This window comes from Mycetomoellerius zeteki, unplaced genomic scaffold, assembly GCF_001594055.1.
Source record: "Mycetomoellerius zeteki isolate Tzet28-1 unplaced genomic scaffold, Tzet1.0 scaffold252, whole genome shotgun sequence".
NCBI lineage: Eukaryota > Metazoa > Arthropoda > Insecta > Hymenoptera > Formicidae > Mycetomoellerius > Mycetomoellerius zeteki.
This window is the reverse complement of record NW_017257230.1, coordinates 716,366-735,848: the sequence shown is the minus strand read 5'-3', so window position 1 is coordinate 735,848 and position 19,483 is coordinate 716,366. Positions and strand designations below refer to the sequence as shown.

Here is a 19,483-nt window from a genome sequence, read left to right as displayed (position 1 = left end):
TGAAGATTATTTAAATCTGTTGAATTTAACTTCTTCAACTGATCGAAGTCATTTCAAAGCTTTGCAGTTTTTGCTTAGTCATATAATATTTAATTAAAATGAACTATCAAGCTGATTGAAGACTATTTATAGGCATGATTATTAGTAGGCGAACAATTTTCATTATATACAAAATCTTTAAACGCGGCATATGTAGGAAGAAGACATGAGTATTTAATATATGAAGCGTCTTAAACACGATTCTAATAATCTCGTTTACAAATTGCAAAATGCTAGTTTCAATATTGCGCAGTCTATGAAATTATGCATAAAAATAAATACGTTGCTATAGCAGACGAATGAACAGTGATCTGTTATTATTATACATATACATAAATTATATATATAAGTATATATAATAATACATATATTATATATATAATATAATGATTATAATTATATATAAATATTAGATAATACATATATATATTATATATATAGTTTATATATAAATTATACATAATTTATGTATAAATTGTACAATATATAATTATATATTAAACGCTGGTTTCTTTCTTGACTGGCAAATAGTTCATCGACTCATCTAAATAAATCTCGTCAGCCTCAAATTGTTGTATATCACCCGCAGGTTTCGCAAATGCGTTCATTTCATCGATTAAATTAAGATTATTAATATCACGCGAACTAGACCTACTAATTGACGGAATATCAGCGAGAGAACTGAAGTTCTTCTCCAACAGAAGATCTTTCGACTCGGGTGCGTTAAATACATTGTGATCCACGTCTGGCAACTGCGACTTTTCACGAGAATTGTTTTCCTCCAAACTTTTTTCGGAGATATAATAAACATTCGATAGAGAACAGGCGTAGGGGGTTTCCGCGCGCGGTGTTAACGTACATGGATTATCACTAGTCAAGCTGTTTATCTCAAAGAGCGAACGTTCCGAACGATCGAATGATTCTTGGGACTCAGGAACTTGTTGCCCGCATAGATTCGAGCTGGTAGTACTTTGTATATCTATGAACGATGGTTTCGAGTAGTCACGGTGCTTTGCACTCGTCAGGGACGTGAGGTCGTTCAACGAGTTACAGTAATTGTTTATCAGCGGTTTCTCGTACTCCAACGGTAAGCAATACATACTGTTGGAAAGATACAACCGTCCCATATCTCTTGATATGCGTTCCTCATCAGCGATCTCGATCTCATTCACGCTAGGACACCTTTTCCTCGAGAAACGCTCCTGCTGTGCCATTTCCACGTTCTCGCAGATCTCCGGCAGATTATGATCGCTCCGTTCGCTAGTCATTTGCGTGACGGTATCCATTTCGGAGCTGTACTCCAAACTACATTGCTGGGAGACGTTTCGTAAGTGCCACTCTTCGTCCGTCTTCGAAACGTCCGCGTCCGAGTCTTGTGCCATTCTCCTTGGTTGTGGCGTTTCTCTTGTATTGGACATCATGACGTTGACGTGCGGGCTATCCTGTTGCGCGCTATTATTGATCTTCTTGATGCTATGCATCAAGTTCTCCTGACCGATAACGAAGCGCATCGGGATTCTTTCCTCAGAGATGCTGCCGCCACTATCCGACAATATATTGACGTTTTTTATACCATTTATGGGGTTCAGCTCGACGTGTATATTGGTATTGTTGACTTTAGCGCTGGTGCTCAGGATGCTGCGTTCTAGACTATTGTTGATCTTTGCGGTAGGCCGAGGTATGGAAATGCAACTGCCGCCGTCACTGGTAGCTCCGCCATCGCCCTGCTTCCTCGGACCGAGATTATTTTTCTTCGCGGTCGCGTGTCTACGTTGTTTCTTGAAGAACTTCCTAGCGACGCCGCTCTGATGAGGATTGTAGAACATCTCGACGCAAGCCGACGACGGTTCGGTATAGGTGGTGACGGAATTATTAGAGTGATACTGATGACGATGCATTACTATCAGATTCGCTGCTTTCGTGTTCACGGAAACGGCAGACATGTTTTCTCGATTGGTCGCCAAGTCCGCGAGCTTAGAGCTGCTGTAGATCTGTTGCGACTGATTGGTGTTCCTCGACGAAGCGATGGAGTTCGTGTCGGACATCGCTTGGGTGGCTTGCGAGTTCGACAACGGCGGGACAAAATTCTGCACGAGAGGCTGCGTCGGAATCACAGAGTTCGCGTCGCACACGCTCCTGGTGCGGCAGCAACGGTTCTTCCGCTTTTCTAGCCAGCATCGCATCTTTAGCCACTGACTTCGAACGTCGTTACGAGCGATTCCGTAGAAGAACAGCACGAAAACACCCAGAGAACTCGTAGTGATGACATATATCACGGCGAACACGGTCTCCTCGAACGGCATGAAATCAAACGGCTTGATCGTTACCGCGGCTGCACTACTCCAGGATATCAAATACAACACCAACATGATGACTTGGCCCTTCCACTGCGTAAATTGCGAGTGTTCCGGATCCTCAATATCGGAGAACACCGTCTGCGTGCTGCGCATGCTATTCCTGTCTCCAGAAGGATTCGCGTTCGGCTCCAATAACTCCAAATCCATGTTCTCCGTTGCCTGAGTACCCTCAGACAATTGCGTGTTCATGTCGACGTTCTGAATCGCACGTCTGATGAGCAAGAGGAAGATGAGCAAGTACGCGATTAAAATTCCGGATGGTATAAAAAGCGCAGCGAGCGCCGGTCCGGACGTGAGGAAGCAATGAGAATAACCGGCATATTCACGTAGATTGATTGCGCCAGATATTCCACAAATTATCAAAGCTACACCCCATCCGACCAAGTAGAGTCCTAACAAGGGCTTGGGTAGAGGTTGATCCGGAAGCTCATCATCGGGTATTACATTGAGGCTTGGTTTCGTCAGTTTTTTGTGCATATTGCTGAAACAGAAAGATCTCGATGAATATTTTATTTTCTTCGAGGGACATGTATGATGGCTGCGTTCAGCAAAAAAAGCAGCTTTGCAACTATTATAAGATTCTTTCGTATATAATTGATTTATACATTTAAATCCAGTAAGAGCAAAATCAATCATATTAAAGAATTTTATATTTTATAAAATTTTACGGTACAAAGTCGCTTTTTCTGCAGAACATAGACAATATATTTACCTGGCAGATACTGCCATCCACAGTAGGCAACACAACGACAAATAATGTAAAGTAAGACCGACACCTTGACAAATCTCAAGGTGCTCTGTTTGCTGGATACCGATAGTATATAGAAATGATAACAGTGCCATAGCGAACCAAGTATTGATAATGGAATGTTTCGCTTTTTTAGGCATCGTGATAGACGTGTAAGAAATAATGTACGTCACGGACGTGATCATCAAACAAGTTATCGTCACGAAGCTTCCGATGTATATCGCAGGATGTGAGTACCTGAATTTCGCCCCGTGTAAACTGCAAAAGTCACATGCAATAATGATAGAATCATGATCGAAAAGAAAACCTTAAAAAAATATACGTGTAGAAAAATCTCGTACCTATTTCCATCTATATCAAGATACGGAATTTCCTGTAAAAGTCCATAATATCCCAATCTGTCACAATGAAAAACTATCAGATTACTTAATAGGTTGATTAAATGGCATCCATCACTGGTCCAGCCTCCTATGTTATTCAATGTTTCATCCCATACCACTGGTTTTGGCCTTTTCCCGTTATAATGATACAACGGCGCCTTCAGCATAATGTAGACTGGTTCGGACAGATTTCGTACTGATGTACCAACTGCAAAAAATTACGCAATTTATTTAATCCTTCGGAGCTAACGATGGATCTATTGGACCTATTCAACTATATCCTTTCGGAGCTAACGTGAGTCTTTTAAATATATTTAATTATATTCTTTATGTTACATCTGCAAATTTGAATTATTGTTATTAAAGTGAATTTAGTATTCATTCTTTTTTATTCAAATTATGTTATTTGATTGCTTGAAATTAATCAGTGTCTTTTAGTTAACATAAATTAAATGGAGCTCACAGCGTCAGTAATTCTGTTACAGATTTTGACGTCAGCTTCGAAGGATTAAAGAAGTGGAACCTAAATTTTACATGCGCTATGGTTTTCGACTCACTTAATTTACTGCCAACAATACACGTTGATATGTCCATGCTATCATTTGCAATCGTCTTAGGAAAGAACCTGCTGTCGCTATACATATATATCATAAGCTGTTGAGCTATTGCACTGTCTTGCGAGTGTTGCAGCAAAGAGGCAGGTAATTGAATGGAAGCCTCTATTGTCTTGTCCTTTGTATTGATCGGCGTCGTCCTGTTAATCGTTGTGCAGTGCAGAAATCTTGTATCCGAATCGGTGTTCGTAGCGATATTTGTATACCATGTACATGTTAATCCGCCGAAACTGTCGCGCTTAATTCGAAACTCCTCGAGCGCCATGTATTTTTTATGCGATTGTATGGACGGTGTAAATTCTGTAATACGTTCGATCGCTTTAATCAGTCTCGTGCAGGCTTTGAAATTTATTTCTGCTTTCTTTAATATCTCTTTCGGCAATTTCATCATCGAACTGACGATATCAACCAACATGATTCCAAGTTCCTTTTCGTCTATTAAGAAATTCAAATAATTCTCTATAGTCCGCACGATGAAATGGATTTCAACCGGATCTGTTAACTTTACCGAGCCGTTTCCCGTGTAATTTTTAAATCTCTTGGCTGTCTCCAGCAGACTGCTTTTCGTTAAAGATAGATTAACTTTCGAAAATTGCTCTAAGATTTTCGTTGTATGAGATATGTATGGACATGATTCCGTATTTAGACGCTCCCACTGACCGCTCGTGTTACAGTGATAAAAAGCTTTCAAAGGCACTTGCATCAAGCCCGAGAGACGATCGACTTCACACGGCAATTCCGCTTTCCATCCTACTATTGTTTTAGGCCACGTATAAATGCCCTTGTTGTTTTTCGTTACTGAAAGGAGAGTACATGATTAACAATTCTTTAGTGCTACAAGATTCAATTAATTACCTGCTAGAGGGCAATAACGCGTATGCTCGGATATTACGATGACACTGACTGCTTTCGACTTGTTGCCGTTTACAGAAACTAATAAACAATTCCATTGTCCGTTATGCTCCTCCTTGATCGGGACAATACTAAGAGCACTAAGAAATAACGCAAAAGATATATAATAATTTCTATTCTGTTTTATAATTATTTAATTATTTTATAATAATTTCTATTCTATTCTAATTTCTATTCTATTTCTATTTTTAATTGTTATATAATAATTATTCATTATCCATAATAGGAATATATATTTTTTGTGACGCTAAAGAAACATATGGGTCTTTGAAACTCACTAAAGTTTTTTGTTATTAATTTAAAAAATTTTTAAATTTTCAATCCGTATAAAAAATTGCAACACTTAAACTTAGTATAAATATAGTACAATAATTAACCTATACCAATTTGAGAAATTTTATATTACCTGTCCACGATACCGCTATCCGGCAGATATCTGTTATCAACCTTAATATTAGGTAAATTCTTTCGCGGATCTCTGTAAGAATTCAAGTCCACGATTTCGGCGGACGCATTAGGATACCACAACCAATTCAATCTGGCATTTTTATCTATCGTAACGCTGGGTGCTCTACACTTTAAGGTGATCGAATCTCCAGCAAATACCACTTGATTTTGAATCGGACGAATTTCAATTGCCGGCGACATCCACTGACACTGAAGCTCGTCCCAGAATCTTAATTTCTTCAACGATTGCCCTTTGGCAAACGGTGGCGACGAGCATTTTGGCATTAGACTGAAATATTAAATTAAACGTGAAAAAAAAACTTCAATGTTAGTAATCGTAATTAATCAGAAATGCGTAATATACGTTACCTCAATTTAATTGAAGAATTGTAGATCCAATTACTGAACCAATATAGGTCACAATCACATTTCCAAGGATTATTAGACAAGTCTCTGAAATACACATAAATGTTATAAATTTTATACAGATATATTAATTAAAAAATAAGTAGAAATTTATATTACTCACAGCTGTTTTAACATGTTAATCCCGTGAAATGTGCCTTCTTTCAAAGTAGTTAAACTGTTTCCATTTAATTTCCTAAATTATATAGATACATATATTTGTATGTTATAAAGCAGATTTCTATATAATAATACATACACATAGAAAACTAGTACAATTAATATTTGCTAGCGTAAATAAATCTTTAACTTACAAACGATCTAAGGCCAACAAATCATGAAATAAGGATGGCGCCAGAGCAGTAATTTTATTTCCAGACAAATCGCTAGAGCAACAAAGCAAAAAAAATGCATAAGAAAGAAATATCTCTATAAGAAAATTGTGTTCAAATGTATTAACTTTCAAATGTATTAACTTCATTCTAAACTTACAGCCTTTTGAGATTCGGTAATTTCTTGAATGCATAGCTATCTATTACTGATATCTGGTTCTGACTTAAATCCCTGAAATTACGAGTTTTATAAGATTATAGAATTATAGAAGATTTAAAGGTGCCCATTTCCATCAATATAGAATAATTTTACTCTCGGTTCAACTTATTCTTCACCTTTTTCTCATTCTTAGAACTAGAAAAAGATGAAGAGTAAACTGAATCAAAAGTAAAGTTAATCTATAAATAAAAAACAGGCATAAAGCAAATTTGTAGATGAGTTTTTATTTATGTACGAGTTCTTACAATCGCTCCAAGTTTGTCAAGCCGTTAAAACAACCCTCGCCTATAGAAACAATCTTGTTTTTTGATAAATCAAGCCGTCTGAGATTTGTCAAATTCTTAAATGCATCCACTTCAACAACGTGAATGACATTTTTGCTCAAGTCCCTGTAATTAATTCGACTATTATCGCACTGTTGTTAGAAACCAAAAATAAATGTAGAAGATATATACAGAACAGCCTTACAATTGTATGAGTTCCACGTTGACTTTGTTGACATCTACATCTTTGATTTCTTCTAAACCATTGTTACATTTAAGACGTAACCACTCAGCTTGAGCACCGACAGGTTTACACAAGCAATGCTGTGGACACACAATCGCGTTGGCCCACGTTGGAAGCAGAACAGCAAACAGAAGACTGACTTTCATGATTAGAGGAAGGTCGCCGTTAGTCTGAAAAATATAAAAATATGCATTTTAAAACTGAAAATGAGTGGAGCATGTAAATGGCTGTGTTCCAAAATTCACTGTCGCTAAAAATTTAGAAATTTATGTTACGTACACAAATATTCTCTAAAATTTTTAAAGCGAATCTCATTCTAAAGAGTGAAATCTCATAGGCTCATTTCTAGCAATGTACGTTAACTTGAATCTTGAATTAATTTACTTTTTATTTTTTTCTAATCCTAGAACTAGAAGATAAAAAATTAAACCAAGATTAAAGTTAATCTACATTGCTAAAAATGGATTAAAATTTGAACCATTCTTTTCCAAGACTAGTTCAATTTTCATTCTTTAGAGTAAGATTCCACTCCAAAGAATTTAAAGAGTACACTATAGATTTTTAGCACTGGCAGTGCATTTTGAAACAGTCTATGTCCTCATTGAAGTAATAATGAGAAACTTTTTGTTGATGTTCCACGTTTCTTGAAAAATTGGCAGTTATTGCCAAAAGATTCTTGATGTTTCTATTACTAGCGAAAAGTTGCTGTTTGTCACGTGTTTCAATCGAAAGATGCTTGAAATTCCGGAATATTCAGAGACAGCAGGTAACAAAAGTTTCTTGTTGCTCCAGTAAGGACATAGCTTTACACACGACACACGTGCAGTTGCCGTTCGAGATGCTCCATGACGTGTCTCCGAATTCAAATGCTGAACAATTAAGATAACAGGATTTTTGGAAGAACACAGTACAAATAAGAAAAGAAAACAAAACAAAAAAAATACTTTGCCATCACACTTTCTGGCAAATGTATATGAGAACACTGCGGATCGTTGGGGTCGATTTTTCGCAGTCGCGAGAATTAAAGAGTGCGAGGGGTAAAAAACTGATGTCCCGCGATACTCACGACCCAATTAAAGGTCGCGGTTCTCACATCGCCGAGGAGCCAATTTTAAATAGCCGCATTTTTATTTATGTAGTCCGTGTGTTATCGATGCTGCGGACCAGGGTGGACTAGGTAGAGGAGAATCTGGAGCACGGTTCCGTCGTAACGCTATCTGACGAGAGCGGCCGGCACTTGGCGGGTATCAGCAGGTATCGTTGTGTGGAGAGTTGACTTTTGCGTGGAGGGATTGTTTTCCTCGGAGAACAGACGACGGACGCGTCTCCAATACTTGATTACGATCTGACGAGTGCGATCACTTTCGTTTCCACGCCACATTCGTGAACGATGCGGATGCACGGTCAACCGCGTCACCAGACACCGCAGGTTGCTTAGGAACATAACCTTTGAAGTTTGTTGTTCTACTTGTCTGAATTGCAAGATACCTGGAAATGTCGATCGAAATAGAGTCTGCCGAGTGAGTACAATGATATTCTGACTACTAGATTGTTAGAAATATGAATTGTATATCGTGCAATGTATTTGATTGTTTTTTAGTGTGATCCGATTGATACAGCAGTATCTTAAGGAGTCAAACCTTGTCAAGACGCTGCAAACCTTACAGGTACTTCCTTCTCAACGTTTTATCATGAAATTTTGTCAGAATTTTTCATGTAATTTAACAGAATATATGTGTATTATTTTGTTATAAATGTTAATTATGCCGCTGTATTTAGATACTTTATATAAAGCAGCTTTTAACATGTACTAATCCAATGTAGTATGAATAACTGAATTCATCATTAAACATTTTAGAATATTTCAGAATTTAGGTATTTCAGAATTCTATAAAAGATAGACTTTCTCATTATTTCTGAAAAGTGTTTAAATTCATATAAAAATTCTGTGAAAAATATTCACCAGGATAATGTAATTTTTTTTAATGTTTACTTGTTAACATATTTGGTACACAGGAGGAAACAGGTGTGTCGCTGAATACTGTAGACAGTGTGGATGGATTTGTTGCCGATATAAATAATGGCCATTGGGACACAGTTCTGAAAGCTATACAGTCATTAAAATTACCTGACAAGAAACTCATAGATTTGTATGAACAGGTACCTTAAATAAAAATTATACACATTAAAAATAATATAATAGCTTTCTTAAATACACATCTTGTAAACAATGGATCTTGTTCTTTTTAGCTGATCTTTTTGCAGTGTTCATTTTTTCTCTTTTTTTTTCTTCAAGAGGTGAAGAGGAAAAGAGGAAAGAATTTCAGCTGAAAACAACAAACCTATTGTTTTAAATATGTAATATATAGATTTTTCCAAAGCTAAATCAAATATTTATAATACATTGTTAATTGTTATATTTTCTTACAAAACTCATAGATTTTATTTTTTCTTAGGTTGTTTTAGAATTAATTGAACTACGAGAATTAGGTGCAGCACGTTCCTTATTAAGACAGACTGATCCCATGATTATGATGAAGCAACAAGAACCTGAGAGATACATTCATTTAGGTATATGTCTATCACATTTAATTAAAAATTTTTTATTTTATAATTATTAATGTTACTTGTAATATTATATATATATATATTATTTCGCAGAAAATCTACTTGCACGTTCGTATTTCGATCCGCGCGAGGCATATCCCGATGGAAGCACAAAGGAAAAACGGAGAGCGTACATAGCCACCGCTCTCGCTGGTGAAGTGTCAGTAGTACCATCCAGCAGATTGCTCGCACTGTTGGGACAAGCGTTAAAGTGGCAGCAACATCAGGGTCTACTACCGCCTGGCACCACGATAGACTTGTTCCGAGGAAAAGCGGCGGTTCGTGACCAAGAAGACGAGAAATACCCGACGCAATTGTCGAAACAAATCAAATTCGGCCAGAAATCACACGTGGAGTGCGCACGTTTCTCACCCGATGGCCAATACTTGGTGACCGGTACAGTGGACGGTTTTATCGAAGTGTGGAACTTCACGACCGGTAAAATTAGAAAAGACTTGAAATACCAAGCGCAAGATAACTTTATGATGATGGAGCAAGCGGTTCTGTCGATGGCGTTCAGTCGTGACAGCGAGATGTTGGCAGGAGGTGGTCAGGATGGTAAAATTAAGGTTTGGAGGGTACAGAGTGGACAATGCTTGAGGAGATTCGAGAAGGCACATTTGAAAGGCGTGACTTGCCTACAGTTTAGCAGAGATAACAGTCAAATATTGTCAACTTCGTTCGATACTACTATAAGGTAATATAAATATAAATGAATTACATTTCAAATATATTTTAACAATAAATATAATATTATTAACAATGCCATACCAATTTCGTAGGGTACACGGTCTTAAGTCTGGAAAGACTCTCAAGGAATTCCGCGGTCACGCTTCGTTTGTGAACGAAGTCGTTTTTTCTTCGGACGGTCATAATATAATTAGGTATATTATTATAAACAGGAAAAAATCTCTGTTTTTTTTTAATAAATAAGTGTCATTCTTTATTTTATAGCGCGTCATCGGATGGAACTGTGAAAATTTGGAGCTTGAAGACCACCGAATGCATAGGCACTTACAAATCATTGGGAGCCGCTGATCTCACAGTAAACAGTATACACACCCTTCCTCGAAATCCGGAGCACTTCGTCGTGTGCAATCGTTCTAACACGGTAGTAATTATGAATATGCAAGGGCAAATAGTGAGATCGTTCTCCAGTGGTAAACGAGAGGGAGGTGACTTTGTAACTACAGTGGTGAGTCCACGTGGCGAGTTTATCTATTGCGTTGGTGAAGATCTCGTACTGTACTGTTTTTCCACGTCGTCGGGAAAGCTTGAAAGAACGCTGAATGTGAGTATAGCTTCAACTTTCATTATAATATTTGTTTATTCCGATTAACAGCGTCGCGGCCTTTTTAGATACACGAAAAGGACGTAATTGGCTTGGCGCATCATCCCCATCAAAATTTATTATGTTCTTATAGCGAGGACGGTCTGCTAAAACTATGGAAGCCATAAATAAATCAGGAAATTCTTACTTCTTTTTATATTTGAATACAAAGATAAAGAGAATATGTCTTCATGTATTATAATACAACATTTTTACAGCGACTGTGGTATTACAAGTTTGTCCCCGAATTATTATGCAACAATTATTAATTTATATCTTATTAATTCGTTTATTCTTTTATTGTACAGCCAATGAAGAAAATACACGCATATATACAATCAGTATTTAAATAAAAATAAAATAAAATTAATTACCCGCAGAATACAAACTAACAGTAATATTATATCAATGTTATAATTTTCCTACTCAACGATGTAACTGTTAAGTATTGCATATATTATATTTATTATTATATTACATATTGTTAAGTAGAAAATTATAATATTGATGTAATGCTACTGTTAGTTCGTATTCTACGGATATATAATTTTTCTGCGAAGGTGCTAAGATTTTATAAAACTTCACAGCTCCTCTTTACGTTTTTTCACGATTCGTTTCATTTCTTCAGGCTTGAGCTCGTTAACGAGGAAAGAAAAGGCGTGATTTTTCATGAAAATTATCGATATCGCTGAAGCATTCGACGTAACGCGTTCTCCGTGAGCAATAATAGACATTACACCCGTCTGTATCTGATCGTGCGAACCTAATCGTTACAACGTCGCCGACGTTAACCGAGGCAGGTAGATAGGATACCGGGTGGGTGGTTGGTCGGGTTCGTTCGGGACTAAGTGCACCTTCTTCTCGTATCTATCCCCCTACACGTCGTCACGTAGCGCGGGCCCTTAGCCGGCGCGCGCTTGAACGTAATTGGGCCCGAGCAAATAAGCAATCACTATATTTCGGCTCGGCAAATATTATAATAACAGACTGGTGGGGTTAACCGGGTTATCGGTCGTACGATCGGTGGTCGGCTCAGGCGTCTTAGGCAGCGCCAAAACCAGCACCGACCTGCTGCTCCTTTTTGCGCGCGTCCGCTTACGGCTTGCTATGGCCGCTTACCGAAAACGATCTTTCGTTAATATCTTCATAAAACCCTATGCGCGAAAATGTATCCGGCCGAAGGACGGCGATTAATCAAACCGATGCGCAGAACGTGGGTCTAATCGAAGAGTAATCTTACTCCAGCGGGATCCTCGCTTTTGGTCGATGACATAAGAGTCTTTTTATCTGCTACTTTTTATCTTACCGTTGTTTTCTATGTAAATAATCCTAATTTTGCTAGTTCAATCTAATTTTTATTAATTCTTTTATAAAACTGATGTGTGAGAATAATCCAAAGAAAAATAGAAGTTTATTCTTTATACTAATCTTTGAAGCTTAATTCGGATTCTTTTATTTTTAAATATTTTCAAAAGTAATATTTTTTTAGATTTTGTTTTTTATAAGGAAAATATTGTTTTTATATTTTAAACATTTATTCCTATAATTTATAATACCCTTCTTTATTACAAAGTGATTATTACGTGTTTCGTTCTTCCAGCAAAAAACCCATTATTTATGATGACACAAGTATGCGACATCGGCGGGATTTTCTCATAGAGCGAGATTAAAAGACCGCGTGAAAGTTCACTGTCGGTCCTTTTAGCGTGTAATCCACACGTGAAAACAAATGGACCGTCAAAAGTCGTTCCGCTTCCTGCTTAGTCCCTGCTAATGCGACTTTAATGTCATTGGAAGTTTTTCAATTTACTCCAGAGTTTCCTGTCGGTGTAGTTGAACCAAGTTAGTCCAATTATTGGTTGGATTCTTGGCCTCACTGTCGATCTCTCTTCCTTGTAGTTATATTCGGCACCGCCGACGGTCTTTACGTGATTTTTGATTGTTTTTTGATATTACAAATAACTTGACTAAAAGCGTAATCATTGATAATAAATGCAATATAATGACAATAACAGTAATAATTATCAAATTCTCGCAGTTGCGTTCTACGTACTAATCTTTTAAAATTGAAGCTTAGCCCTTTGAGTGATACGAACGGTATATTTACGTTTTCCATTTTAGAGTGAGCACTATTAGTTGTATTTTTACTTCTAATCTTTTATATGTATTATATTAATATATTCCATATTATATTCTTACTTAGGCCTATTATTTGTATAATTGTTTGTATTGCCGTATAAATTTATAATTATATTATCATTTTGCATTATCATTATTTTTGGAAAAACTCATCACGGAGAAATAATCGAGCATCAAAAATCACATCACTCAAAGGATTAATATTAGAATTATTGACAATTAATTTCTATTCTTTAAGTATAATATATTATTTTTATATCTTTAAAAGGGGTTGAAAAAAGAAAGTAAATTAATCAATTTAATCGTTTACATATGCAACTAAAGTTTTGGAAGTAAAAAATTCACCATTATAAATTTGAGCAATTTTTTTTTAATTACAAACCAGTCATTTTTACTGCTTTACTAATATTAATATAATTACGTGAAATTAAATAGTTCAAATTAGTTCGAATTCAAACTAATCTAAGCAGGATAGAAATTTATTTTTTTCATTCTTTTATATTATATATTACAATATATCTGATTGACTTCATAAATTCGATATACTTCCGGTATTACGAAAGAGAAAGAAAACACAAAGAAAACTTTGAAAACCAAAGAGGCCGTCTATGCTGGGATAATCAACGACTTCGTGTGCGCCTGTGTCCATCGACCTACCACGAAGATGCGCATTTAAGATGATTAGACGCAACAAGATTGTTTTGAGTTCGAGTGAAATGCAATCATGAAGTGTAATCATATTCCAGCTATAAAGAATTTTCGAACGGTCGAATTAACTGTATACGCTGGCCGTGTACAAAACCAGATGCCACTCTTAGTATTACCGGTACCGTAACCGGCACACAGTGAAGACGAAAATTTACTGTTCAAAAATAGCTACAGACCGTAATTTTTAACGGATCGATACGAATTTTTTTTTTAACTGTAGAGTTGGATTTTTGAAAAAGACTTCCTGAAATGTGCAATACTAATATTGCATTAATATTGCACTAATTCCAGATTTTAATAGGTGTAATTTAATTATTAATAATAATTATTAATAGTATTGTTATTAATAATAATAATTATTAATAATATTAATAGTAATAAAATAATTATTAATAATATTGCACATTTCAGGGGGCCTTTTTTAAAAATCTAACTCCACAGTTTTCATCAAAATTTATTAACGATTGATTAAAAAAATTTATCTCAATTGGTTATAAATTACGGTTTACAGCAATTTTTGAATTATTTTATTTATCCCTACGCGACGCCGCGCCGTCCTGCGATCGTTACTACTGCTCGAAAGAGAGCTTTACGGTGCTTTACGGGCGCACGTGACAATCGTATCGATTACGGATTGACAATATTCGATTCAAACATGGAAACGTATACTTGAGAGAATCAAGTGCGACGCGATTACATAACGAGGGAGCGACACGATGGGGAAGCAGGTGCCCTGTAAAGTCTCGTGAAAGGTCTCGGGAGAGACGCGGCGAATCCCCATCGCGAGGGAGGAACTACGAACGGTTGGTCTTCGGGGAAGGAAATTCGCTCCACTAATTTCGCTCCTTCCGACATGATATCGTACGAGTGCCCTTAAATGTTATCGGATCAATCTAAAAACAGATCTTTTTAACAGTAAGATCATCCGTCTGTCTATAATTATTATATTTTTTTAAGAAGCTATATAATATCTATTTTATTCTCGTGTCTATCAGCAATTAGGCGCTGCTTAAGAGTCTTTCCCGAGATATTACGGATCTTAATAACTCGAAGGCGAATCTTTCGGGGAAGACGAATCATTTAGGGATAGCCTGTCGATGATATTAGCGATACGGTCGCGAATCTCTCGCTCGATCCTGCTCGCCTAGCTCTCGTTTCCGTATTTCCGGAAGACTCCCCAATTTCGCGATCATAATTTGTTAATAATTGGACATTTTGGTTGTGGGCCAATGGTAGAAGGGCCTTCCTCTCGCTGACCAACTGGTCCCAGGTGTATGCACGGGGAGCGTGGCGGACGCGTGCTTCTCCCCTCTTTTAACCTTCGCTTGCAGCCGAACGCGCTCGATTCGATTCGCTCCTTTCTTCTTCTTCCTCTTCTTCATCTTCCTTTGCTTCTTTCACCCCGCGTTCTTCTCTTCCGTTTACTCTCGTCTCTCTAGTCTCTGAGCGCCGCAATTTAACGCGCGCGATTTCTATTCGTTGATATTAGGGTGTTTTTGCAATAACGTGGTTATGATGGTGAATCTGAATAATTAAATTATCCAGATACGGTGAACGCTAAAGTCACGTTATCCTTTTCTTAATTAATTGTTGAGAAGAAAATAACCTGACCTTAGCGTTCACCGTATCTGGATAAACCGTATAGCAAAAACTCCCTATTGATTCGCAGATGCGTGAGAAGTATACGAAATTATAGGATAATTGGATTGTAATGTAACGTTACGGAAAAAAGTGGCAACGTTCAACAGAATGTTTAGTTTACATCTGTTGGAAATTTTCTTCGCTAGAAATAGAACTATTTCTTTAGATATAAAATATAATTCAATCAGCGCAATAAAAAACTCCAAACAGTTGCAAAAAAACGTTTTAAATGTGGCCAATGATACAGAAGAGAAGAAGATTGAATCAACTGAATAATTAAATCAAGGTCGGAGATCTTTGTGAATTAAATAGCAGCAGATAATCTTGTTCTTTATTTAATCATGAATTTCATTAAATATAATTGTTTATCTTTAAAATCTCAATTTTTATAAAATTATAAAGCTATCAACAAATGAAGTGACAAAAGTCGCAATCATTGAGGAAAACCGATCCCCAGATCAATCAAAAGTTGGCGAATAAAAATATAATTATTCACGGTAAAGTAAATTAGTGACAGATTTTGCATTAATTGCTGTGCAATCAACGAGACTTCAATGGACGAGACAGTAAAATGGTTAAATGGGGTATCGTTCTGTATAGTCGAGCCAGCGATGGTAAGTTTCGGTGGTATCGCAGCGGGGAGGGATTTGCATTCGCGGAAAGGTGGCAATTACTCGCGGAACGGAATATAACGCAATTATCGAATTAACCCTCGCACCCCCACATAATTGCTCGCGACTTCACGATTTAAGTGGATAATCATTGGGAACCGGCTGACCGGGCGAGCGCCGAAATTCGCCGGGCGAGCGTCAGAGAATGTGGGGCGGTCGATCGAGCGGTGCATCGTGTAATTTACCTTGCACGTTACGTACGCACGCACCGTTTGCTCTAATGGCGAGTTTAACGGGCGACCCCGCTTCCTTCCGATGAATTCCGATCGAGAACTATCGAGATCCAGGTCTTGTCTATCTTCTTCCGCGTATCTCTATTTAGATCAGGCATGAAAGAAAGATTGCACTGAGAGAAAACCCAAACAACATAAGGAACATAAGACATCTTGATATAGCTTTGTAAATTTGTAAAAATTGAGATTTTAAGATAAAAAAAATTATTTAATAAAATTCATGACTACATAAAGAATAAGATTTTGTCTACTATATGATTACTTAAAAATGTCTTAAAAAACGTCTTAAAGACATTTTTGTGAGAACCATTTAAAAAATGTCTTATGTCCCGACTTTATGTTGTTTGGAAGTGTTACTTAAGTGTTACTTAAGTATTACTTAAGTGTTTGGTATTTGTATCTGATTGCATGGTAAAATAATTATGAATAGAAACTCCAGTTTTATAATTATTATTGCTATAATGTTAATAATAATACACTGTTGTATTTACACGGAAAGAAAGATTTTGTTAGAAGATCTAAAATTTTGTTGAATACAGATTTGAAAATAACTTTGCTGAATTATCAAAATAATTATATTGAAAACTAAAAAATAATTGGCAATGCTGCAAAAAATTTTAATATATTCTAACAACCGGTTTGAATTTCCAAGAAAGTTATTTTGCGAGTTTAACAAAATTATTTTCAGATCTATGTATCTTGTAGAAAAATTTTTATTTCAGCAAAACCATGTCCTTCATTCTATAAATTAAAAATATTATTTCTATAAATTAAAAAAAAGTATATTGGCATAAAAAACAACTATCTAAACACTTTTCTCTCACTGGAGTCGTAGAACATCCTTCTTGTAAAACTTTCTTTTCTAAGATTTATTATGAAATATATCGGTAATAATTTGACGCGGCGTAACATGCTTGTCTATTTCGATCGAGCGGAGGAAATCGATCGAGCGATTGGTAGCGCAGACTCGAGAAAACTTTGCTCTTGATCGAAATGGTTACTCGGTCGCGCAGGAGGGTGCCGCATTGTTACGTTTATAGCCTTCATTTTCACCTTCGTCTCTCTCATTCGCGCGGGCCTCATTGTCTCGCGGGCTGCTGAAAAACGTCCATTGTACGTCGATTTCAATGCACGAATCTCAAAATTGGGCGCGCGATTGTTTCACTCTTCTTTGAGTCTATTCTTCTCAGCGCCGGCTAATCTGTCGGCATTGACCGGCACTGACGACGAAAATCGGCGTCAGTTTAGATTTCTAGAGGAATCCCAAAAGTCCGGAGCACTGAAACCATAAAACTAAATCGTGTAATTTTTTACGAATCTCTCAAATTATGACTGACGGTATACTTTCTTTGCATCATATCCACAAAAGACTTTCAAAAATTTTTATAATTTTATAAACTTAATAAATAATACACAACAGAACTGAAATCTCGTATGTTTACAAGATTCTATTTTTTAGGCAGAACATTTTACATCGATTTTTTTTTTAGATAAATGGATTCATCGTGTATAATCTTAGACGTGGTACCGTGTGAAACTCGTCAATTTTTTCGAACGAAAACATTCGTAACTGTCTTATATTCCTCTGGTTGGAAACTCCGATTCAATCACGGGCACCACCCCCTCGTTTCAAAGAACGCTTCCTCAGCCTTAATCACTTACACTTAATCACTACGAGAAAAGCGGTTTTGTTGAAATTTAAAAATTTAGCTAAATACAGATCTGAAAATAATTTTGTTTGTATCATCAAAGTAATATAAGACGCTCAAATTGGTTGCTAGATAATGTTAAAATGTTTTATAACATTGTCATTAACGCTTAAGTGTTCTATATAATTATTTTAAAAGTTCAACAAACAAAATTATTTTCGGATCTGTATTTATTTTATTTTTTCGTATTCGTTTTACAATTTATGCTTATGGGAAAATTCTTCGTCGTACGATTGTATGCACCGATTCTCTTCTTCCGGCAGTACTTGTATTCGATATTGGACTTTTTGGAGGCAATTGAGAAAAGATTCATGAAGATTCCAGCCTCAATGCCTTCTGGAGAATCTGGTCACGAGCGATTTTGATAAAATTCTACGAGAAAGAAGAATATATATTTATTTCGTTTCTGTATTTTATACTGTCTCACTCTATAATCTTAATTAAAATTATAGAGTGATACAGTACAAGTTACATTGAGATAATATATATTAGATAGTATATATACAGAGAGAAAGAGAAAGTACATATACCTTATAGAATTTTGACAAAATCGTAGAAATTCTGTTATAAGATGTTTAGTGTATTTTTTTCTAGAGGAAGCATTCTCTCTTTTATTGTTTTATTCTCGAAATTCCCAATTCTTCAATTAGTAACTTTCCTAACAGATACTGAAACTGATCTTCTTTATTACGATCTCTTGGATAGATTTTCCCCTCATTTATTTCCCTTTGGCAGATAGTCGCGCACAAACGAGACCAGCGGTTTTCTCAAGCCGCATTACAAATCACCGAAATGGCCCCCGGGGCCACCACGATTCCGAGTCCTTTCTCAACCGAGGCGGCCCCTCGAAAGTTCCGAAAATCAATTTTTTTCCCCAGGGCGTCAATTAAGCGGAATTTTTCCGTCTTCGACGTAGGTCCGGACAAGAAAGAGAGAGAGGAAGAGAGCAATGATTTCGGTCTTCGGAAGCCTTAATCGTTGCTGTTGCTCCCCGTTTCTACCGACCATTGCAATTTTCAGTCTTTCGGCTACTGCAATCGTTCTCTCTCGAGGGTCATTCGTCTAGGTGTTAATCCCTCTAGAGAGGACGTGACTCGGCACCGGTTTTCTCAGGCGAACGGCAATGGTAACGACAGGAGAACAAATATTTAGGTATCATCGGACTAGACGTCATCTCTCGCATGCATTTCGCCCGCCTAATCGACGACTCTATTCTATCGCGGGAATAATATTGAACTAATATTATTAGAATCGTAGCAACAGATGTGTGTGTAAAAAAACCTGATATTCTCTTCGTTTGCATATGCTATTATTTTAGGTAGCGTAGAATTTAAATAGTAAGGTTTGCAAACATGCACTTGTATTCTTTAAAACTTTCAGAACGAATTGTCTCTGAAATCTCACTCTTAAAAATTGAAAATTGAGTCACTTTTTGCAATTATTTTATAAGATTGGCACAATTTTTTTTTATTCTTTAGGATTCT

General features: G+C 36.6%; 2 protein-coding genes across 2 annotated transcripts; one reads left to right on the top strand and one right to left on the bottom strand.

Annotated features, from left to right (window-relative positions):
* Positions 1-536: 536 nt before the first annotated feature.
* On the bottom strand, positions 537-8,446 carry Remo (Remoulade). The gene is made up of 13 exons (XM_018449945.1): positions 8,028-8,446; positions 6,923-7,131; positions 6,700-6,843; positions 6,395-6,466; positions 6,217-6,288; positions 6,027-6,098; positions 5,867-5,950; positions 5,457-5,786; positions 4,994-5,130; positions 4,082-4,936; positions 3,486-3,732; positions 3,109-3,402; positions 537-2,877 (listed from the first exon to the last, which is right to left on the bottom strand). Exons 2-13 carry the CDS (start codon positions 7,105-7,107, stop codon positions 537-539), a joined length of 4,833 nt encoding a protein of 1,610 aa, XP_018305447.1. The 5' UTR covers positions 7,108-7,131; positions 8,028-8,446.
* Positions 8,447-8,455: 9 nt separating this feature from the next.
* Positions 8,456-11,176, top strand: Smu1 (Smu1 spliceosomal factor). Its single transcript, XM_018449947.1, has 8 exons — positions 8,456-8,481; positions 8,562-8,628; positions 8,978-9,121; positions 9,418-9,532; positions 9,623-10,265; positions 10,351-10,452; positions 10,523-10,859; positions 10,928-11,176. The coding sequence occupies exons 1-8, from the start codon at positions 8,456-8,458 to the stop codon at positions 11,024-11,026; spliced, it is 1,533 nt and encodes a 510-aa protein (XP_018305449.1). The 3' UTR covers positions 11,027-11,176.
* The last annotated feature ends 8,307 nt before the right edge of the window (positions 11,177-19,483 follow it).